A 25,014-nucleotide genomic window follows, 5' to 3' on the forward strand; every position below is an offset into this window, starting at 1 on the left:
ACATAGCCGGTAGTGAGAATTGTGTCAGCCAGACAGGTGCTTTGCATGTTGGGCGAGTATTAAAATGGACATAGAGAACATATAATTTGCCCCTACTTGCTGCGTATCACATTTTGGGTAGCTAACCTACTTGGAGGTAATGTATTAAAAATAACTTTTATAATATTAGAATCAGAAATAAATAGCATACTTTCATGTCTGCTATATGTTTTTGCAAACCCCTCCCCACCCTTGCTAGAAAGTTTTTGTATTAACAATGTTTATTACATTGGGTCATTCTGATTCTTAAGCTAAGGTGAACATTTCTTCCAAATAATGCATAGCTTATGCTCATCAGCATGTTTCCAACTATTTCAGTGATTTTTGTGTTAATCAAGACTTGCCAGGTAACTGAATATATATATTTTTTTTTTAAAATGCAAGCTTAGCAAACAAACATTATTCTGATTATTTTTTTGGCATCATGACATCCTTGGCCTTTGGTGTGGTTGGAAATTTTATCCTGTATACAAAATAGCTGTATTCAAGGAGATTGCTACAAGACTGGTGTCATGTAAACAAACCCTCCACAAATGATGAGCAATAATAAAGTACCAAACATGCGCAGAGTTATAATTTTTAAAGATTCTTGAACAGATCTGCAAAAAATGGAGCTTGAGCTGAGTTCATAACGTGAAATTGTGTTACTGCTTACAGTTAATAAATTGATGTTCCTAGTTTTCCATTGAAAAAGTTTCCATTTTCCACAAATAATGATGTCATTGCATTGATGGGTCGGCTACTGCCAGTTGTCAAATGGAATTTCTTGCCGTTAATACACATCCTGTAGTCTGAAGCATACTCATCCAAACCCTACTAAATTACAAGTATGTTGGCTGGTGAAACTTAATAAGCTTGCACTAATAACTTGTGGACAAAAATGCACAAATTACTAATACTTTGTAATGATGCGGGTTCTTTTAACTCACAAGCAAGAAACTAACTAAGAAGGCTTCAGGTCAAGATTTCACAGTGGAACAAAGAGGGGAGTTTTTTCCTTGTTCTAATAATATTTTGTGTAAAACATAATATGGGGGGTTTTATGTTAGACACGTTATTTCAGCTTCAATTAATTTTCCTGCTTATTCAGTGTAGTAAGGGTTTTCCATATTGCCTCTGTGGAAATCCATCGGCATTTTATGTGGATGATGGGGTAACTAGTTTTTTTCTTTAGAGTGGTGCTGTTCCTGTTGCAGGTTTGTGCTTCTCCAGCTTTATCTCCTACAGACTTTCTCTTTTGTGACTGAAGTAAGGAGAGAGCAGAGTAAATTCAGAAGGACTTAGGGCTGGAGTCTTCATTGCATGTTTTGAAGCTTTAAGGCAGTGGATTGCCAGCTGCAGTAGGCACAGTAATGGGACGAAGACTGCATCTTCCTGCCCTCTCTAGGAGTGAAACTCTCTAGCTTTAGTCAATTGACCCCAGCACTTTTTGCTGACTTGTAAGCTGTTGATCCATTAGCAGGACAGCTTTAGCTGCTAGTTTTATGCTAAATCTACATAGTAATACATATGCTATAGCGTCATTACAATACATATAGTTGTCTGTTCAGAAGAAAATTATTCTACACAAGACTTGTTACTAAATCTTACTGTAGAATGGGCCAACTTTAAAGATTTGGAGGTTTTCAGTTGCAAATTTAAATATCTCCAGAAAATGGCTTGCTTGAATGCTAACACCATTCATTTTCTGGGTTATAAATTCTACTTAATATGCTAAGGAAGAGTTCTTTTGGAAAATATTTCTCTATTTGAACTTTGCTAGGCAATTACATTGCATGTCAAATTGTTCTTATCTATAAAATGTGATGTGTGCTGATCATATAAAATACAGTAGCAGAGGCATGTTTATTTCCTGCTATAAAGTGAGAGGGCATCATTTGTGTAGACCATCTGTTAGTAGTTAAGGATATTTTAACTGGCACCTCCAGAGTGGCTTCAATTATTCTTTCCAAATCAGGTATAAAAATAGGTACAAAAAAAATATACCCCACTGAATCACTGAGGGGTTTTGAGGGCCTGACAGAGGCACTCTGTCTCTGTGGATAAGCATTGGCATAATGTGGCCTTGAGCTGTTGAGGAGTCTGTGACGAGCATTATTCCATATAGATATTATTACTAGTCAAGCATCTGAGTTCTTACGTGAATTTTGAATTGTCAAAAAAAAAAAGAATTATAAAGTTTTGCTGGAACATGACAGGTGTTTTTGAATCTGTAGGGCTGGACTGGAAATCTTGCATGACTTTTTCATGGTAAGCGAAGGATCCATTGTACTTCTAGCTTGGCTTTGAAAAAGAGAATTTAATTTCTGAGTATTTTTGGCTCTATTTTGGAGTTGGGAAATAGTCCATGAAACAAAATGAAAAACATTTGTAAGTTCTTGAGTGAAGTCCAGGACTGTTACTTTCATGAAGTAGATGGAAGCACAAACCTTCAATGTTGAGCTTGTAACGTGTGGGAAAGAAACTGGTGAAAGAAACACATCCAGCAAACCTTTTATGCTACCTACTAGTGAATTTGCATCCCTCTTTAGAATTTTCTCACTTATTGTTGTAATTGGCGTCTTTAATAAATAGCCACTTGAAGGTGAGGTAGGTTCTGACCGAGTACTATGATAGCATCTATCAATCTTCCATCTTTTAGTCCTTTCTTTATTGATTTTTGGACGTACTTTTTTTCCTACCGAAGTCCAGTGCCTGAAAGATTATTTCAAGAAGAGTTCTGAAGGGCTTTTATATAGATGGTAATCTTGGGGAGATATAATGTAAAGCAAAGGTCTCATATTAATTTGTTTTTTCAAGTACTGAATGTGGCTTTCATCTGTGCCTTAGTTGCATGAGGCTTTGAATATGGTATGAAATCACTTTCCATTTATTCAAAAGCTTTCTCGTAGCTGATGAATGCCGTACATAATGAAAGACTATATTCATTTATCATCCATAGTAAATCATTTATCACACTGCAGAGGTATATTGTGGAAAAAACCTAATCAAAGCTTTTCAGATTTTTTGATTGGTTAAATCTGAAAAAGCAGAGAAATGATTGCTCAGTTAGTTGGTTAAACATTATGTTTATTAGATGATATTCAAAGACAGTTTCTAATGCTTTTGTGGCTTTGTTATGGATGTTTGTTGTGGATTTGTTACAGGTTTGTTGTTAAGGAGGAAGGATTATTTTTTATTATTATTTTTTAATGGTGCAACATGGAGTAGGAAAGTCTGTGTTCATCTTTCTGTTGGGTTAAATTTGAAAAATAAATCACCAGGACAGGGGCAGTATTATTGCATTTTGCCACACTTGGGGCTGGTCAAAATGCTGCCATACGGTACGTATATATGCAATGAACTTGCATTGAACTGCTAGAATGAACAGGCTGTGACAACTTGCTCCTGGTAAAGATCAGCACTAAAATCTTTCTTCAGAAAGCAAAAGAGAACATAGAAATTGCAGTTCTGAAGTGCAGTCACAGGGGTGCTTCCAAAATGCCCTGTTAAACATTTGCCCACCTTCGCTGAATTTAATCTAGCATTTCCAGATCTTAGAGTTAATATTGGCATTGAGGACTCCATTTACGCAGCAACTGTGAGTTTCCTTATTTCAGCAATAACATAAAGTAACAAAAGCTAAACATTTTTAAAATGAAAAATGCTCATTAAACCTTTCACATTCCTATATTTTCAAAAAGATTTTTCCACATATGATATCTTATTTGATTTTGAGTGGTACATTTTTAATGATCAAGACTTATGTAATTAAAAAATTGTATCGCCTGCCCAGTGCAATCTGACATAGAGTTGCAAAGTACTGTAAGAAGCAGCAGATGGAATTAGCAGTGCATATGAGCTTTTGAATAAAAGTTATCACTTGTCGATCTTATAACATCTGATTTTACTAGAGTGCACCTGTGAAAAATTGAGCTGATACCAAGCACAATTTTCTAATTGATCAGTCTCCTGGGACCGTGATTTTAAAAGATTTAGCATAAAGCGAGCATGGCCTTGTCCTTGTCAACATTGACTGCGTGTTATTGATTACTTTTTCCAGCCTTCATCCAAATCCAGTTTTATCATGAAAACTAGAAGTTAAAGTGCTCCTCCATACGCCGCTCCATTAAAGTTTTGGGGTTTTCTATAATTTTGTTTAATTAGTCTTAATTTCAGAAGGCAGTATTGCATTTTTGCTCCTTTCATCTTCCTTGTCCATTGTAATACAAAAAGAGCTAAACATTTGGCAATACTTTAGAAGGATTCTTAGATTTCTTCTACAGATGGGTTATTTTGGGCGTGTAAACGCTGGTCAGCCTTGGCCCCTCAATTTGCATCCACCCAGTTCTGTCTGTGGTGTGTTTGTATTTCTGGCCATGTAGAGTAATGCAGTCCTGTCGGATTTGAATTTTTCTACAACACAATACACTACTGCTTTGTATTATGAAGCTATTAATGGACAGACAAAGATTTCATTTTTGTTGATTATTGAAAAAGCCAGATGATCATTGTGATGTCTGTTCTCTAGTCATCGCAATACACTTGGGTTTGATAGTTCCTGAACACAGTCTTATTTAAAGATTGATCTCCAGCTGAAAGGAAACACAGGACTTCAAAACTAGAAAATTTGTTGTTAAAATATATGATGGAAAATGAAGCATAGATGACAGGAGAGGATGTCATCTCTTGAAATCATAGCATTCATCCTAGCTCAATCACAAGTAAAAGCTTTTGGTGTTTTTTTTTTTTTTCTTTGAAGCTACATAGCAAGATTTGACATGCATAATAGGTAGAGTAGCAGCCCAGAGATGGAGAGTCACATCAGTTAGGCTCCATTCAGTGCTGAATTTAAGCATCTGTCTGTTTTATATGGATTTAAATAAATACATTGCTTTTGATTGGACAAGCAGCATAAGTAGGTCTGTCTAGATTCCAGTGCCTTCTACATATGTGATTATACACCACTCACAACTGAGGAAAGCTGAAACATGACTGTATTCTAGCTACCTGTTGCTGACTTCTAACTGTACCCTCTTTAAATTCTCACATGCTTGCTACAATAAAAAACTAAATGCATCACCTTTCTTCGATCTTGCATTAGTTAAAACTAAATTACAGTCAATTGCTAAGTTGCCACTTCAAATTGTTATGCCTAAGGATTGTATCCAGTTATACATATTAAGGAAACAAAAGGAGAAATGATTTCTTAAGGTTTTCATTATCCTCAGTAGGTGAAGATAATTCTTATCCCCTGAAACACCTAAAGCCTTTGTTATTAGTGTGAAATCTTGACCACCTGCATGTGGATATGCCACAAGTAAATTTGACACCAAGTAACTATCAATAATAAAATAAATTTATATCTTGGGTTACAAAACCTAACCTGAGTTTTAAGTGAGTACTGTATTATAGAACTACTATGTAACAATTTTGCATGGGCTATGTGCATTGATTAAGTATATGAAACATCTTTTTTTTTTTTTAAGGGAACACCTTAAAAAAAAAAAATGCTCGGTTGTTAAGGGGACATGAAATAATTATAAGTTCAGGTGTTGCCATGGGTCTGGATCGCTTAAATGGCTTTACTCTTTACTCACATCTTTTAGCAATTTTAATTTCTTTTTCTGACCTACTTTTTATGAAAGACAAAGAAGGAAACCCATCCAGATCAACAGAGGAATGATAATTCAGTAGTTTGAGCATGATTTTGGTTTAGATATTTAAGTCAAATCCACATAACTCTTTTTTCTCAATGCTAATAGCTTCATTTAGCTCAACAGTTCCTACAGAGGATTTTGAGAATTCAGATTTTACTAAAATATACCCGTTTAGTTTCTCCAAGGCTAAAGGAGCCTGAAACACTGGAGTCAACAAATTAGTTGAAAGTTGTATTATCTGAATCTGGGCAATGACTCAGGGTTTTGTAGCTGTGACCTTTAATCTCTATGCCATTTGTACCAAGAGCATAATAGCAAATCCCTGTTTCAGAGAAGTGCACTGGCAATTTAAATGCTGAAAAAATATAGTGAATTATACCAATGATAAGTATGATTTTTAAAAAGAATGATTCAATTTCTCTATTGATGTTAGAATTTTTCAGCTAGCCTGCTTCTAGGGCAAATAGTATAGAAGAAACCTTTTCATACCCTTCTTTGGCTGCCTTCTCAGTATAATTTCCTTTGTAGTTACTTGCTCTACTTATTTTTAACAGTTGCAATGTTTTAAAAGGAAATTGACAGAGAAGTGGTTTTTTTTCCCTAAAGTTGATATTGTCCATTCTGTAAGAATTGTACTATTTCTTTACATAATAGTCAACGTTATTTCTTTAAGTAAAGAAAAAGGCGGATACATATTTTAATTCCATCCCTAATAGAATGCAAAGTCTTCAAAAAATAAAGTATGTTCAAACCCTGATATGAAACCTTTATTATGCAGTAAGTTGCATCTTTCTTTTGGAAATTATTTTAGAAAAAAAAGAAAAAATCTGAAAGAAAAAGAGGAGAGGGGAGAGTTTCCTGGGTGAGTGTTCTGGCCTTCCCATCTGAAGGGATTCATGTTTGTGTTCAAGAAATATTGTGTCTTTACCCAACTTCTTATTGGATCCTCAGTTTTCTTCTGTCTAATGCCATGCATTCAATTTAATTTAATTTAGTTGATTTCATCTGTTTATATTGACTTTAGTTTAATTTTAGTTAGTGAGTTATATGTTGTGCATGACATAGACTGTAGGGGCTAGAACTTTATGCAAGAAGTGCCCAAAAGTCTGCTGGTATAGAGGTACACGTACTGTATTGCTGCAGTCATAAATCCACAGCATTTCACAGTAAGGACCCACCTATCTAAGCATACCTTTTAATGACTGGTTCTGTTTACTCTTTTTTTGCATAAAAGGTATCATTTTTGCTTCTTGGTGCTAGAAGCCTTGGTTATTTTTATTTAAGGTTGCTAAGGGTTGCCAAAAATCCATGTTTGGATTTTTGGGGCTTTTTCTCTTTTGCTTACTGATGGTTTCTGTAAACACTATTGAAATTGCTTTACTGTAGCGATATAAAGTAGTAGAGGCTACTGGATTTTTGTGGTCGTATATGACTTAGATGATTGCACTGTGGGTTTTAAAAAAATTACCACAACTAAGACACAAAGGCTGTGTTAGATAGTGAATCCACGTTGGAAGATCTCTCAGGTACATTTCATAAGTCTGATTATGAAATACCTACAGTTTGTCATCTTTGGACAAGGAGGAAGGATAGACCCTGCCAGTTAGAAGCATATTTTAAAAAGTGATTCTCTGTAATAGGTCGGACTGTGGTGAGGTAGATGTGCTATATCACTCATGGAAACTATTGAAAAGCTGTGAGGTTTTTTTTCATCTAGCTTTAAAGTCCAGCATTTCGTCTCAGGAAGAGATTGAGTTTTATTCAGTTGTATATGTTGGAGTGTTAAATCGATCAAGGGAGGAATTAATGAAGGGCAGTTTCCCCTGTTGCTTTTGTAACTGGTTTTGTATTAGGGGCTGTCATCCTTCCTCCCACTCCTCTTCCCTGCCCCCTGCCCCATGTGCTCACTGCCCACAGACCGCACACAGAGCACCTACGGCCCAACGCCCACAGTCACTCTCACAATTAAGAAAAGCCTTTTCCTTTAACAGATTGCTTGTAAGTTGTTGCATGATCCTTTTATGAAACGATATTGGAAAAGTCATATCAACTTGAAAAAGTCTTTCCATTGTGAAACTACAGAAACAGATTTGCAAAGAGAAAAATGTCATCTCTGCCAGCACTCTTCGATATATGCCTTGTCTCCTGAGCCCTGCAATTTCTGGAAAAGTCTCCAATAACCATTAGCTGATTTGCAGTTAAAATATTACTTTGGATTTGTATCTCGCTACAAGCTCTGTTGGGTGTAAACAATTACCTGATAACAGTAGTAACTGTCCAAGGCTCAACACATGACTCTTTCACTCACGCATGATTAGAGCTGCGTTGGAAACTTTTTCATTGTCTTTTTTCCCCTCCCTAATGAAATGGAATGTCTCTGATTTTTTTTTCAAGTAAATACAAGAGCAGTCCTTCCTAAAACAGATAATAATCAAGTGATCTTGATTATATATATAATCTATATCACATTTCTGTGATACAGAAAACTGGCTCAAGTCTTTACTGCTTCATTTTCACACCAAAAACTGAATGTGAATCTCTTACTTCTCAGGTGAGTGCCTGACCAGCAAACTATTGATTTTTAGGAAGGGTTCATTTTCTGTTTGGCTTTGATTATGGCATCCACTGAGAAAAATTTTAAATTGTGGTTCAGTGGTCTAATCTGTTGAATCTATGAAGCCTGTTTTCTGCTTATAGTGTCATGCTGCATGACAGGACATCCTGTCTGACCCTCACTGTTGAGATTACATTTTTCTTCCCTTGTGAATAAAGTCTTTACTTAATAACTGTCATGATAATAAATACAAATTTCCATTGACTCCAGTTAAGACCATTCTAGTTGCAAGCAGAGAAGTCTATATTTAGCTTACTTGCACAGCAAAGGGGTTATTTTTTATTGTTAACGGCATGTTTCAGGCTAGATTGTGGGACAACCCAATGGCCTATACAGTGACATGGCTTGCTACTGTATATTTGTCACATAACTGGCTCTCTAAACCAGGATCAAGCATATTGCATTCTCTGTGTGACCATAAATACTTGATCAAAATTTTTAGACCATTGGAATATTTTTTTTTTATCATGATCTTTGATTTCTCCTTTAGAGAATAAATAAGAGATGCAGCATGTACTCTTATTGACATCTGATAGGCTGTAATGGTGTCATGAGAAAGTAATTTGTAACTGATCCAGTGAAATTATGAGGTGGGTCATTCTAATCAGTAGTGTTTTTGAGATTGTAATCTTGAAGCTTTTACAAGGAGATGGAAACGTGCATTGGTCTGGACACATTGCAAAAATTAAATTTCATTTTTCATAGGTACTATTAATTCCATCTTTCAAATTGAATTACTTCTGTTTATAATGGTAGAATCAGATTATAGTTTCATGTAAGTTTATCTTTTGGGCACTGCAGTATTAAGACATTTCTGTTAAATGTCACAAATCACTTTTGGTCTAGGGTATGCTTATTTTCCTGATGTATAGTATTACAGCTCTGTCTGCTGGCGTATTCTGTCACTGAGATTCCAAATGCCATCTTCAAAATTTCCATTTCGGAGGAGTTCATATATCTTATGGTTGCAAAATTCTGGACTTTGTGCATAAAATCTATTTTCTGCATGCTTCTTCACATGGTCGAAGGCAATGTGATCACCACACTTAAGGAAGAAAAAGAATTAGTCCCATTTCAAACGGATAGGGAAGGAGGAAAGAGATAGGGGTTCACAGCATTATCGTCTTTCATAGCCTCTGCAGTCTGATGGTACTGCTCTCTCTCATGCCTTCTGTGCATTACTGTCCCTTGAGAGCTAAAGTATTTCAGTTTTATACGGATATGGAGCTTTATATGGAAGTACTTGGGGTAAATGTAAACTGCGATGGTAATAGTTTCTTGGCCATAAGCTTTATATGTTTTTCCCTGACTCTTCTAAGTAGGTTCTTTGTAATATCTTCCCTTTCTCCTGCTGGCTTTAGATAGATTTTAGCCCTCAGCTTTGCCAAATGTGCAATTTCCCACCCCCTGTCCCTAGTCACTTTACTTTTTACCACTGTATCCCATCTGAAATCTAGGGATTTGGAGTGCTGTGTTACTCCTACCTGTGATGCAGTTATCTATTTGAAATCTCCCTTGGCTCCCTACGGTTTGAATACACAAGAAACAATTCTGAAAAATGTCCACAGAAAATGTCTGTGGTCTCTTTGACTAGAATATACATGTATTAATACTGTTAAATACTAAAAATGGGGATAAAAGGATTGAATAAACACTCATACTTTGCTTACTTTTTAATACTTAAGCGCAAATATGCTCAAGTAGAAAGAAAAAAATTTTTACCAGGAATGAGAAAAGTGTTTCTGTGTGTATGTTTTCACATGCAGGACGTTGTGGGTGATTCCGTAAAGTTCAATGCACAGTGCAGGTTGTCTTCAGTAATCTTAAACAGAATAATCTAGAGAAAGTACATTACCAATGTAATATGTGAGAAACATGTGATAAAATAATCTTAGCTGAATTTAACAGATACCATTTAGAGATGTATTGTTTGCAAGTGTTCTTGCAGCTGGAGATTAGCTTTACCTGTGGTTCTCTTTTCATGCCATTTAATCAGGAGGATTTAAATCATTCCATTCATACATTTTTGTTGATCTTTTTGGTCTAGAGCCTAGGCAGATAGTTATTTTGATAAAATCTGAATGCAAAATAGGGATTCTATTTTCATGTTTACTTTGCAAGGAGGGTATAATTAACGCTATTTATTAGAGCCATTCACCATGGTCTGCACTTAAGCGTGTGGGCAACCCTGCTCACTCGGTGCAGTGCTTCAGCACAGAATTGATTTCTGGTGCTGGAATGGAGCTCAGACTGCCCTTTCTGGCCTGTGATGTGGGAGTCCCACATGTAGATCAGAGCTTTCGCTTCACAACAAGCACTGTCTTATCCTAGTTTCATTTTCTTTTTTTTAAAGGCATATCTAATAAACATTTGCTTCTCACATCATCAGATGATTGTTTCTGAAACAGTCAGCTGCATCAAAGCATTTCTCAAGATTTCTTTGATTACTCACAGTGTTTTTGACACATCCATAAATATGAATGTGATCATTCACACTGCGGGTGGCGATACTGAATGACCGCAATTGGGCTTTCCTGAGCTTCTGTATGTGACACAACAGTGTTGTTGTAATAGGGGTTTCATCAGGCTGGGTTTTTTTTACCTTAGAGGTGTGATGCCAATTAGCAGGATGTATGCATGTCAGGTATCATGGGCACAATTATCACATCTGCCCACTTAGGACGGATGGCAGATGCTTTAGCAAAGATTATAGAATGCCATAACACAATCAGCTTTTATCATCTTGTAATGTTATAACTGTCAAATGTATATTCTGCAACACATTTCACAAGACTTAATAACAAAGGTTTAAACTTTTGTCTAATGTTAGCAAAGCAGTTGTTGCTATTATTTGGTGTCTTATGGATATCAAAAATAATTTGTTAATGAAACTAGGAGGCTTAGTTTTTATCTTTGCTGAAAAAAGTTAATAAAATTTAAAAAAAACCCAAGCCATGTATGGCCATAGTCGTTGTTATCTTAGTGTAAGGTTATGTTATTATGTTAAAAGGCTATATTTATTCTTTGATATATCAGCCACCTCTGTGCTAAATTTGGAAAGTAACAAAAATAAATTTCTCCTGTGGCATGTTCATCGAAGTGTACAGGTGAGTGAAAATGTTGCTTTAGACTCATCCAGGTCAGTCAGGCAGCTGATTACTGTATGCTCCAGTTTCACAGTGATGGAGACAAGTAGCAGTATATGTCTGATATAGTCAGGATAAAAATAATAGTTTGATATGATAGCCAATACATTTTTAAGAGCAGAAATCCATCCCCATCATTATCTCCAGATTGCACAGCATAGCCATGGCAGTGTGCAATTCAGTCAGGTACCGGGGATGCTGAGTTTTACAAGGGAGAAGTTGTAAATCTGAGTGACTCTGTGATATATACTGTTCCAACCCATTGCTCTTACAAAGTCAGGAAAAGAAAGACATGGAAACACATGTAGTTTAGAGTCCTGTACTGGGGTGATGCTTTACCAGTTACAGGAGTCTCCCATCAGGTTGTTTTTGAGGCCACCAACTTTATCGGCATCTGCCATATTTGCAACTGATAAAATGTAATCCTTTTGAACAACATTAAATGGAAGGTGAAAATATCCATAGCACCTTTTGTCATTTTGGGGAGATACAAAAAAAATATTTCCTTAAACTTAAAGACCGATATTTGATTCAGACCGCAACACAGTTGGCGGGATTGGAATAGAGACCCTCAAATCTATCCTAGCAGTTAACAGTAGCAAAATTTCGCTCCTTCAATTCTGGCATGAACAATTAATTACCTGGACTATCTGACAGGGGAATTAATGATGCAGACTCTGTCAGCTGTTATGTGAATGGAGTGGTAAGGAAAGGAAAGCAGCAGAGCTTCTGGCTCAGATGTGCCCCGTTGGCCACCAGAGAGAAAGGGAGGGGGCTGCTCCTGCTGGCCTGAGGGTGTTTGTAGTGATGCTCGGCCGGGCTCTGGCTGATGGGCATTCACATGTGCTGATGAGCAGTTGGTACAGCTCTTCCAGGAGTCACCACTCTCTGACTCTTTATCCTCACACATAACATCAAAGTATTCAGTTGTGGGATTAAGCTGTGTGATGCACGCTTCTGTGACTTATAGACCAACAGTTTAGCACAGAGGGTTTTAAGGGTAATAGTAACCGAGGCAGGTACAAATGTATGTCAAAAAGCTAACAGGAAATGCTAACGCAAAGACAAGAATATCCCCAACCCATGTAGGTTGTTCTTAAGCTTTGAAATGAGGTCTATCAGCTCTCTCAAGACTGAGAAGAAATGTGTCCATTTGGTGAGACAACTTCTGATATCTTATAATCAGCAGTGCCTGAGTATATGGGCACTTCTTCAGTTTTCCTGACTAGTGGACAATTTTAATGTAATATTCTGCATTAAAAAAAAAGAAACATTTTTTCCTTAACTGATAACTTGTGACCACTCCTATAGGATCTGAATTCAGTTTTTGCCAGTTAGTCATTTTATAGATAGAGGAGTGCCAGTAAGAAACTGATCTCCAAACAAGGACTCAGTATCATTCACAAAGGCCAAAAGGGAGGTTTTGAAATATATATATATATATGATTTTTAATCTTGTTCTTACTGTAGATTTTTACTGCTTTTTGGGGGTCTGATGACAATTCTTATACTTTACATATTTGTTCACAAATGTGCTTTGTAACCCCTGCATCAAGGCTGGAGAGATGTACTTCTCACTGAAGCATTACTTGGTTAACCCAAAAGCATTTTAAAAGGCAACTTCTAGAGGAAGCCTGAGTTGAAACATTGTGAAGGAGCAGATAACTTCTCGACATTATCACATAATTCAAGCTGCAGTTGTCAATCCTAATGAAGTTGATGATGCTGATTTGAGCGTATTGTTTATAGAATGTGCAAGAGCTTTGGGAGATATGGAATCCCTGTTGCTATCATTTATAATTAAAGTGTCCATCACTTTTCTCTGAAAAACTGCTTGGTGAATAAATAATTAAAGTCCTGATTCTGATACACTTAGTTGAAATGAGAGAGAGAGACTTCTGTGAACCATCCAAATGCAGTAAATGGAGTTTTTTTGCAATAAGGTTTCAAGATAGATAGTAGTATTAGAATCTCAGTCAAAGCCAGTTCATGTTTGTTAAGGCACAAGGATATTCTGTTTTACGTTGTGTTTAAAATCTAATTCCACAGACACCTAAGACTCTTCACTCACAAACAATGCCTGACATTGTCTATCATGCCTAAACGTGTTATCTTTTAAGCACAGTAGAAACTAGTCATAAAATTAATGACTATATAATTGTTCTCTGCTTATTAAAACGGCCAAAGATAAACAAGTTGTTAATGTGATGGCTAGTATAATGCAGAAGCTTTATAAAGCTTTCTGTTACCTAATGAGTTTATTTTATTACAAATATATCTAATTTATCATGGTTTTTTTCTTTGATTGTTTCACTGAATTGATATCTAAAAGAAGAGCTATGCTTAAATGATGTTTCTTTTCATAGTTTCTAAAACAATTGAAAAGGATTGAGGGGAATTTTTTGAAATACAAATGATTTTACTTGCTTCCATTGTGTTCAAGTAATAACCTTGCTTCTGTAATAGTTGAAATGCTGTAAATATGCAAGTACCTCGCAGAATTGGCAGGGAGAATGTCGGTTGATTTTGCTGCCTTGAAATTAACCTTTTACTATCGCATGCGTATGTTTGTCATTTATCCCCTTTTTCTCAGGTGCAAAGAGGGCTACCAAGGAGTCCGCTGTGACCAATTTTTGCCGAAAACCGACTCAATCTTGTCAGATCCAAGTACGTCAAATGTTTTTCTTATATTTTTTATCCATGCTGGAGGCTATTCTTGCCATGCAAGATGACCCTTTGCCTATTGTCAGAAAGCATATTACGGACCGCTGAAGTTGCGTGTAGAGAACAGTGTGGCTTTTGTTGGTAGGATGAAAACGCATCCTCCAGTCTCTGTTCTTACAAAATATTTTCTGCTGCAGCAGGGCAGGCCATCAGAGGACTTGATTCCTAATGATTAGGAATAATACTGTCCCTGCTTAAAGCCAGAATGTTCACGTTTCTCTACGTTTGACCTGAGAACAAATCAAGTTACTTAATCTAAAAGGAAACCAAGTATAGGCTGCATAGTGGTTCCTTCAAAAGAAAATAAATTTATATTGTCTGGAACTGCAGAGATTATAATCTCCTTGGAAACACACAATGTCATTTTTATGAAAAATCCGTATCTTTTTTCACTTTTACAAGTGAAGGCTCTCTGTATTTGTGGAGTAAAGGTGTGCTTTTAGGTAGTAATGTGGAGACAAAGTAATTTCTATTATACTGCTCAATATATGCGAGAATACCATCTGTGCATATATGTTCTCCTGCTCCACTGTTGCACTTTTAAAATTCTGTTTACTAACAAAAGTATGTAAAAAATATTAGCCAAGATTCATTTCTTGGAAGTGAATTAATTTACTAATTAACGTTCATCTTAAATTTCTAAATGAAGTGACATACAACAAAGGGTCATATCCAATCTCTTGGTTTTGTTCTTATACCTGAAAGCTGTAATGTATTAAGTCTCCAGTTTTTGGGTGCTCTTTAAAATTTGATTTGGGTTGTTTTGTTTGTGTTTTTTGAAGCATAATGCTTGTTCTTCTAGGGGTTTTTTGTGTGTGTGTGCTTTATGTTTTTTTCTTGTGCTTTTCCATGAGAAAGCCTGTTGCCAAAGACACCTGTTGTTTTGTAATTCTCTGTGTTGTACAGCTCCCATTATAGTTTGCTTTGTATTTGGTTTAGCTTTTCCTTTTGCTTAACCTTTAGTGGTAAAGTGCAGAATCTATAATGAATAGGCAGGTTTTACTTATGCTAAGTTGTATGTGCATGTGTAAAAAGAAGCTGCATATATGTCAAGCAAAAAGGTACTTTGCATCCTAAAAGGACAATCAATTAATGACAGGACAAAGTGATGCCTTTCTGACTTGGTTTTAAGAGGGGACTGTAGCTTTACTCCCTCAAGAGTTGAAGTAAAAATCATATAGATACAATACAAAGCCCAGAAAATACTTTCCAGATTAAGCTGCATCTAACAAGACCATAAGCCCTACAGTGTTTATATTCTGCAGACAGTATTGTTGTCATTTCTTTGCAGCATTGTGTTGGTTGCACAGACTTGTTTCTCTTTACTTGGGAGTTGCTTACTTACCCTTCTTGGTTTCTAACTGCATTGTTTCCATGGAATTTTTCAGCCACCTGATCCTGCTCAGTAAGCTAAGGTTTTCCTGAAATGTCCTATTTACACTTTCTGACTACAAAAGCAATTTTTATTTTATTTTTTTTTTTTTGAGGCTTTCTTTCAAAATTATGTTATTTAGGGTATGTAAGAGCAAGGGACCTTGGCTTGATGTTGATGTAGATCCCCTGGAAACACCTATGGCCCAAAAAGGCCTCTTCCAATGTAAATAAAGAAGGTTAATGTAAGTTCATTACTTTCCCAGTCAGTTTTGAAATTTAACTTATATTTGATGCTCCATTGTATTCAAAAGAAGTAAAGCTTATTCTCAGATGCATTTCTGTGTGTTGGCATAGCGTGATATATCTCTGTGGATGTATATGCATATGCACTTGTTCTAAGCATGCCTAGCGTGAAAGGTAGATGTTAGAAACTTGGTGTTGCAGCTGGACACTGACAATGTGAACGTTTTGCTCAGGAGTTAAATCACTAATGTATTTATCTCCCTTTTGGAGAGGAAAAAAATTAATATCGTGCAGATAATTAGCATTCAGTGGCAGAAATATTTGTTATTTGCATAACCTGAGGAATATAAAAAGTATGTGACACAGTAGTCAAGCTTAATGTGATCATTTCCAAAGGCTCTTGTGTTGCTTTGCAAAAACTTAGTTTTGTGGTTGAATGTGTGTTTGGATTAGGAAGAGGACACTGAAGGGTGAATTTGGAAATGGTTTCAGAAAGAAGCATTTTTTTTAAATGCAAGGCTTAATTTCTGAAAATTAAACACTCAGATGAGTGCCCTTGTGTCTGTACTGCACGGAGCCAATACTGTCTAGTGACAGTCAAGCTCTATAAACAAGTCCAGCTCATTTGAGTTTTGTGGGATTGCTTAAAGTTGAAGTTTGCATACATGAAATACTGAAGCAATATGGTTTTAATCTTACCTTGCCTATGATAGTGCAGGTTACGTTTTAGAGTATTCACTTGTCATTAAATGGGAAGTGAATCCAGACTGCAGTCACTTGGAATATAGCAACAGTATTGTCTTGAATTTGTTATTAATTTACATGTGCAGGAGTTTCGTTGCTTGGTTTTATTTTTTTAATAGTCCTCTAAAACAAACTAAACTTGTCCAGCATGGCTATTATCTGAGGTTGCATAGTGACAAATACTGTGATATAGCTCTGCAATATTTTTAACAGTATCATGACAAAACCAGCTTCTTACATCATTTTAGGTGTTTGTTGGGTAGGTCTTGACTTTATATCACAGATATGAATACCGATTATTTAATATGGGAATACTTCATATGGGTTAATGCACACTAAATCATGTACATGTAGTTTTATTAAACATTTAAGATATTTAAGATTCTGTTTTCAGGAAACCTCTTGAAACTACCTGCTGGTGTTTCAGAATTCCTGAATAGGCATCCATGGCTTCTTGCAGTCAGACCTGCCACCCGCTACCTTTCTTCAGTTCAAAGTTAGGACCAAATTAATAAGAAAACAGATGTAGGACACACATAGAGCAATGTCAAAATACCCCAAACACGGGCCTTTCTACTGGACTTTGAAGCATCACAGATATTGACAGCTTCCACTTCCCTTAATTTCTCCGCTCTTAACCAGGTTTTCTGGCTATAAGTGAAAGATGTTTTTTTTAAAAAAACAAAACAAAACAAAACAAAAAAAAACCCACAGAACAAACAAAAGAAAACACACACAAAAAACCCAACCCAAATGGAAGTAGTTTGAGAAGTTTGTTAATATTGGAATATGGAAAAAACCTGCCTAAACCATGGGAGCCACAAAAAACCTAACAAAATTAATAACGTCACCAATAAGGGAAAAGGCTGCATGCTGCGTGACAATGCTATCAAGAGGAGGGGATCTGTCAGCCCTACCCTCAGGACAAGTCCCTGAACTCTTTCAGTCATCTTTCTCCTTCATCTCTGAAGGAAGTACTAATGGAACAAAGAGAAAAGAAAGAGCTGTCGCATGCTGGAAGGAAAGGATAGGAGTATATTTGAAACATTGCTTCAGCTTTCTCCATCTGAGCTAACTTCTCTATAAATACAGTTTATAGCAATGGTAGAGCACTTACATTTTCAACAGTATAAATACAACTCTGATATAACTTTACGTACAAGTCATTTCTCAGGCATGTGCAGTCCTGTGTGTATCTATAGGATTGGGAACTTATATACCACATAAATTGTACAAATGTACTCACATACTATCCTTTATAGTGTTCTGGAGTAGACCTACCTGGCCCAATAAGTCTTGAAAGGTAAGTGGTATGTAGGCTGTGGATATTTCTTGGGATCATCTTTTGTCCTGAGGCAAAGTATAAACTTTAAAGCTTTGACTGTTCTGTGCAGATATTCCAAAGCAGTGAACAAGGCATTGAGAATGGGTTTGTCACATTACCCCTTTTCTACAAAATTGCTGAACTCCGCCTTCAGCTATTTTGCTCTTGATTTAGCATTGAAAGCTACTTTCCTATGCAAAAAAAAAAAAAAAAAAAATTCAGATTTAAAATGTGCAGTATTAATTTTACATTTGTCACATTAACATTCAAATTGTCCTATCTGACCTCAGAAGCTTAAGTGAAGAGGGAACCCCTATAAAATATTGGGAATGTTGTCCAAACCTTTTTCAAAATAAATGCATTATTTTCTAAAAGGATAAAAAAAAAAAAAAAAAAAAAAGGATAGAAAGCTTATAGGTTATTAGGGCACACTCCTGCTGTTGCAGTCAGCCCCATCACGTAATTCCTTCTGTAAGCTGATCATAGTTCATTTGTAAACCACTTAAATCAGCAAGAACTAGCCACTGGAAACAGGCTTTGTTTATCATCCCTGCTCTGATGCTTTCAAGGCTTTTCAGCTTCCACAGATAATTTTTGCACAGCCCAAATTCATCAGTTACATTCTTTGTTAAAATTCACACTTTGTTTCTACACTGACATTTTTTTCTATCGGTTTCCACCACGTTTCACTTTGGGTCAGTTAAACTGGCTTTTAGAAATGTCAGAAGTCTTATTCCTATAGAGGTAGCTATGGCCTGTGCTCTTACAGTACTTGAACCTGTGACAGCGTGGCACGCGTCGTGTTTCTGTTTGAACCTCATCAAAGAGAAACCTGCAAGTATCATGTCTGGAATCTGCAGTTACTCATTCTTACATTAACTCTTTATGTAGCAAAGGATCAAACCCCCTCTCCTGGAAGACTGTGACTGTAAAGTAAAACAACTCCAGATAGTTTAAAAAAAGTGTTTTACTGGAAATGTATTCAAAGCCTCAAGACCCACACTCACTCACTTCAAAAAATAAAAGCCAACCCAAAAGCCCAAGCAGAAATGTTGGGCTTTTTGCCTGTTTTATTTTTTTTTTCTTTTTATTTTCTTTTTTTTCCGCCCTGTCCAGTTTTGTATTTGTAAGATCATAGGATAATTTAGGTTGAAAGAGAAGTCTGCATTTCTGTACAGAACTGGGGAGGTTCAGCTTCCTGCTTTAAGCAGAGCTGGCTTTGAAGTTTCTGCTAACTGCACTGGACTCCACAAAGGTAGTCTGTAAAGGGACTGTTATTAAATAGAGGAAAAAAATCACATCACAGTGGTGAAATTTATAGACTATATTTTCAAACAATTTGAATAAATAAAATACATGAAACATCTGACTCTCTTACTGAAGGATTGTTTTTCTAGAACCTGAATAATTTTTTTGTCAACTTTACTTAATATTTCTGAATTTTGTCAACATTCCTCTTGATTTTTTTTCTTTTTTATTTTATTTCTGGAAGGCATAGGAGAAAATAAGATTTTGCTATTGGAAAGAATTTGAAGGTTGGATGTAGGTAGGGACAGTTATGAGTGGAAGCGAATTTAGGGAAAATAGGAGGACTTGCTAGCCAGAGGTGGATATCTGAGTTATGCAGAGGGGAGGTCCTTCTAAAACAGATTTAACATGGGGCTTGTTTAACCCTCCCAACTTTTTGAAACCTGCATCTAAATCTGAATTTTGTGGCTTGAATTTGTCTCAAAAATAGAAGGTTTTTAAGCCTTTCTGCAATAGTTATGCCATCTATTTAAGGCTGTTTTGTATTCAAAGAAAGCACATGCACGGCACAGCTGCAGACCAGGTTTCTTTTGTAGTAATTGTCATTTTATGTTTTCTTATCAATCTAATTGCAAAGAGAGTGCCACATCAACTGTGTGTTCACAGAATAAAAATCATTAATGTTGCTCTAGGGCATTAGGCTTTTACAAAAATGAAATAATCAAAAGGTGATGTTTCATTGCCTTGTAAAATTAGATTTTAAGAGCTGTGCAGTGACAATGGTCAAGTGAAGTCCCTGAAAATTGCAAATCAGTATAAGATCTGTTAGCATCCATCAAGTGGCTATGACATTTCTGTTAACTACGGTTTCTTTATAAGGATATATAAACAGAGTTCCTCCAGTTCAAATGCATCACAAATCAACCTAGATTAGTGTTGATGTATTAAAGATTGAACAGAAGGAAGGAAGGAATTGCCTTAATAGAAATAGCAATCAAGGAGAAAAGCAACAAAGTCACTTCAGAAGTTTTAGTGAATTTATCTATAGACAAAAAAAGATGCATCACATGAGAGATGGGCTGGGGAATATGAAACCTCAGCAAGGTAAAATAAGAAAGAAAAGATATCCTTTGGGGAATGAGGGACATGTTTTCCTTCCTCTTTGATCAAGTGTGCATAGACACCTCAGGATATAGACTGTAAAAGATGACGTGTTTTCAAATTTGAGTTGTGCTGAAGCTGTAAAATTTTAGTTTGCGTGAATCGTATGAATCTTCTCGATTTGTTTTGTGGGGTTCTTTTTTCTTTAAAATAGGAACCTAGGCTTTATTCTGCAGAACTGCAATCAAATGCTCAAAATCAGAAGCGTAACATTAACAAAAATTTAGTAAAATGGTTGACCAGTAATAAATGGAAGCATGAATGTGTTCCATGTCAAAACATATTGAAAAGCTAAAGCCCAAGAGAGATTAATTGAAATCACAACTTTGGTACTAATGCACCAGGCAGAGAAAATCACATTCAAAATCACTGTCAGTTTTGATAGTACAATTGTTTCTCAAAATCTTAAAAAACAAAATCTGAATGCATTGGAAGCAACTGGAAGTAATATTTATTTCTATAGGTAAACTAACTGACTTGTACAGGATGTGCAGTACAGATGTTATTCAGCAATATAGTTATTTTTGTAAATTTTTTTTTTCTATCATTACTGCAGGATAGATTTTCAAAATCACAAGAGTATTGGTATTTTCATGTTTCTAATGTAGAAGGCAGGGGAGGACTATTTTAAATTAAATCTAGGATTCTAAGTTTGTGTTCATCTTTGCAAGTAAAAACAACAAAATCCACTAGTGTAAGAGCTGTTTCCAAACAGCATTAAATCGAATTGCTTTCATTACTTTTGTGTGCAAAACCAGAGCTCTTTCCCCCCCTACTTTCATTGAATTTGCAGTCCTTTTAGAAAAACAACCAGCACTAAGTTTGCACAATGCCCCCACCCACCCCATCACCTACCTCCTGGCTTTCTTTCTGGAAAGATTGAAGGGGGCATTACAATTGATTTCCATTTCATATTTTTGTTTTAAGTGAATTCTCAGCCTTTACCAAATTCATATCTGTCTATATGTATTATTGGCTAAAATAACATTTAAAGAAGAAGTCACACAGTTTTATTTGGAGAAGTAGAAAAATTCAGTCTGAATTTGAGCAAAATCCTTTTTATTAGTTTTAAAGGAACATTGGTTCTTTCTTATTCTCTGTTCATCCCTTCTCCTGGAAGATAAGAATGTATTGGCTCTGTTTCATTTTCAGAATTTTTTATTTAAAGTATTGAAGTATGTTTCATTTTGCCATGACTTTTAGGCCATAGGTGGTCTTCTGTAATTCAGCTTGTGAAGACTGCATCTCTGTAGAAATTTGTGATGAGAAGCTGGAATCACATAGATGCAATAGCAGGGGAAAAAAACCCCAAACAAGCATCAAAACCACTTGTTTCCTTCTCCTTCTTTAAAAAGTCTCTATATGTGGAAGGATAATAATGAAATCAAAAATTCATTTCATTTAATCTCAGTATAAATCTCAAGGAAGACAGAAAATGGAGATAACTAGCAATGCAAATCTCAATCAACAAAAAGTTTTGATCAGTGTGTCCTCCTATAAGACATAGATGCTAAAAATCAAGAAGAAACTTACAGTCTCCGCATGCAGAGGAGTTTGAAGTCTACCTTTCCCAACTACCATTCATCTGTGAAATCTGGGACTTGCATCTAGTTAAATAATTTCTGGGTCTTTGTGTAGTGAGTTTTGCATGTGTATTTTAAGGAAATTTACCATATGATGACAGAAACACTCGACTACGGCTTGTTACACAACAGCCACAGCAGATGGCTGTCAATAGAGGTTACAGCCTTACGTAAGGGACGGAGCTGTGAATCGCGCTCTCCCGCTGGCGAGCCCGCTCCTCCACGAGTGCTGGGTTCATCTCGGCCTGAATGAGAGGCGGTGCAGTGCTTTCGCTAAACAAGCACCTTCTGATGTGATGAGCCTCTGAAACATCAACTTCTCCTATCCACTCCTATTACGTTATGATTTCCTAAGTCTGCTCTTGGCCATCCCATGTCTAGAAAACCGTAAGTATAAATGTAGCTTGAAGTATATGTTCTGTGACACACTGGAAGTGTCTAATTTAGCCTGTTGGTCTGAGTAACTAACTTTTCTGACTTGCATACTCTTCATACTGACGACATGTTACTGTTGGTGTCAATCTCCCACTGTCTTTCAGAAGGACTTCTCTGATTTTTGCCTGGATGGACAAGGTACAATCAGTCATTTGACTTGTCAGATCACATTTGCAGGCCTTGTGAGAGGAAAATTCAGCAGTGCAGCAACCATAGTTCTCATGATGAGGGAGAAAATTATAAGCAAAGATGGGTCATCATGAGATGATGTCTAGAAAAATTGCACAAAACATGACAGTGATTTAGCTGAAAAGCACTCATTTCGTCGGGTTCTGTCTTTGTAAATCAGTTACTCAGTTGTCCAAATAGCATTTCACTTACAGTGACTTAGTTGTTAAGTTTGATGTTAAATGCCTCAGGATTAATTGAGATGGTATGGTATAGTTTTCATAAAGATGTCATAGTCTGTTGCAGGGGTTAGTAAGAACATGGAGAAAAGAGATGGATTCTCTTATTGGTAACTAATATTATACCTTTAAATATATGTCTGCATTAAATCTAAATCTGAACTGGGTATTTTGCCTTCTTCTATGAGTGGTTCTATGTTAAAATGATTCTAGTGCAAACACAGCAGTGCATGTGCAGATAAATTATAAAGTTTTGGGGTGCCTGATATTCTGACCTGTCCTGTCCGCAATACAGTTTTAGGTCTGTAAGTAATAAACACCAGGAAGACAAATTCTAACTATCTGGAGATCAGAAATATTAAGGGGCTCATAAATGAGAGCTACAGTTTCCTCTGAAAGGATTCTTGCTGTGTTCTGATCATCTTCCCAAAATTAATACTTTGTAAGAGCCTGTGTGCTCTTAACCGATCTTCAGTCTTTACATTAAGTCCATACAAAGATGCTTATTAAGGCAATTACTGTTGATTCCACTTCACGTGGAGCTTCTACCAGTGTTGATTCAGCTCATTTGAACAATCTCTGCTTATTAAGGAAAATCTGGAATAAGTGTATCGTTCAATATTAATGTAGTAAGTGCTCTGTGGTGTTGTGAAGCCCAGATGCTTGGGGGTAATGTGGGTATATACGTATCTTCCACGGATAATGGCAATCTTACTGAAAACATTAAGGGTCAGCATTACTATGAGTTTGGTTGCCTCATCAAGGTAATTATTTTCTTCTAAGAGGAAAGATACTACTTAGACTCTTGAAGGCATTTTCAGGCTCATTTCTCAGACCTTCCATAATAATCAGATTTGGCAACAGGGAACAGCCATTCCTCGTTACAGTTTTACTGTGCAAACCCAGAAATTTGTGAAACTGTTATTCCCTGCATCAAAAAGATCAAATGATAAAATCTTGGTCTCACTTAAGCTGGTAAATGTTTTATTGATGAATCCTTCATGGTTACTTTGTCCTATTGTGAATGTTACTCCATGTATGACTACTATTTTGCTTTAGATTTTTTTATACTGACCATTGTGGTGTTGAGATTGCCAACCATGAGGATAGGTATTCATTTTCTTCAGTGATAAATTTGATAGTGGAAATGGTTTCTTAAAAGACAAACCAATGTTGTCCCAGGAGCAAATCAAAGAACAGATTGTAACAGGCAGTTCTTGAGATTGTTTATATTGGGAGGACTTGATTAACTTCGAACCTTTTCAGAGAGCACCTTGCTCCCAGGACTCATGACTCTTGCAGCTCTCTCTGCAAGCACCAGCTTGCTGCAGAGAAAAAGTCCAGTTGTTTGCTGCCTCCTCAGTTACAGGTTAAGAAGGGGCCTGGGAAACAGAAAGTTTCTCTTGGTACTTCTATACACAGCCCGAGTAACAGGTTTGATGACCTAAGTCTGAATGGTCGTATGGAGAAAACAGTACTGAAGGACTCAACATAATAGCCAATCTCTGCCTGTCATTGCCCATTTAATTTTGCAAGTAGTTTTTCTCTTTGAACTTGTTTCCATCTTCCCCAGCCATTTTAGCATCTCAGCTGGTTTATCATCATCAAAGGAAAACAATTGAGTGTACTACGTATTCTGCAGTTTAAGATACCTGTTCTCTATTTCTCAGCCAACTTGCCTAATTTCCTACTTTCTAGTTCCTCCTTTTCCACCCACCACCTCTTACCTTGTATTCCAACATATCTACTTTATTTCCTTCCCCTGTGGGGGGCATTTCCCCTTCAGCACCTGAATTACACTTCTGTTAGTGACTTTTTACTCTGTGCTTACTTCTGCTACCACTCAATATTTGCCACATTCTTTTGCTGTGATTTCTTCCCACTTTGCCACTGTATGTGGCCTTATACTCCCTCTCTGAAACCGCTCTGACTCTTTGTTCTGCTTGCCCTGTTTCCCATCTTCCCAATGAATACCTAGATCACAAATTGCTTTTCATATGCTGTCTGGTCTGTCTTGTTTAGGTTTCCTTTTCTTCCTTAAGTATCATTTTTACTTTTGCCACATAATGGAATAAAAAAATATAATTTGCAGTTTAATTTAGTGTCCAAAATGTTCTTTACATGTTTATAGTGAACAGATGTCCGCATTCCATTTCGTTTCCAAAGAAGTTGGCTCCAAGTATCTCTGAAGATACAGAAAGAGGTTAAATACCTGATGCTTATCAGGAGAAAATATCCACTGTGTGGGCTGTTTGTGAAAGGCAGCATCTAAATTTAACCTGGTTGGTTGTGTGGTTTGTTTTTTGGTTTGTTTTTTTTTTAAATAAAACTGA

The 25,014-nt window shown here is 36.3% G+C and overlaps 1 protein-coding gene across 1 annotated transcript in view; it reads left to right on the forward strand.

The window, feature by feature from the left end:
- Nucleotides 1-25,014, forward strand: part of NRG3 (neuregulin 3) — a 570,166-nt gene that overhangs the window by 444,267 nt on the left and 100,885 nt on the right. The window contains exon 6 of the mRNA XM_014940346.1: nucleotides 14,032-14,105. Within this exon, the coding sequence (XP_014795832.1) occupies nucleotides 14,032-14,105 (74 nt within the window). The remainder of the gene's footprint in view (nucleotides 1-14,031; nucleotides 14,106-25,014) is intronic.

The sequence above is a fragment of the Calidris pugnax genome, unplaced genomic scaffold (assembly GCF_001431845.1).
Source record: "Calidris pugnax isolate Ruff unplaced genomic scaffold, ASM143184v1 scaffold39, whole genome shotgun sequence".
Classification (NCBI taxonomy): Eukaryota; Metazoa; Chordata; class Aves; order Charadriiformes; family Scolopacidae; genus Calidris; species Calidris pugnax.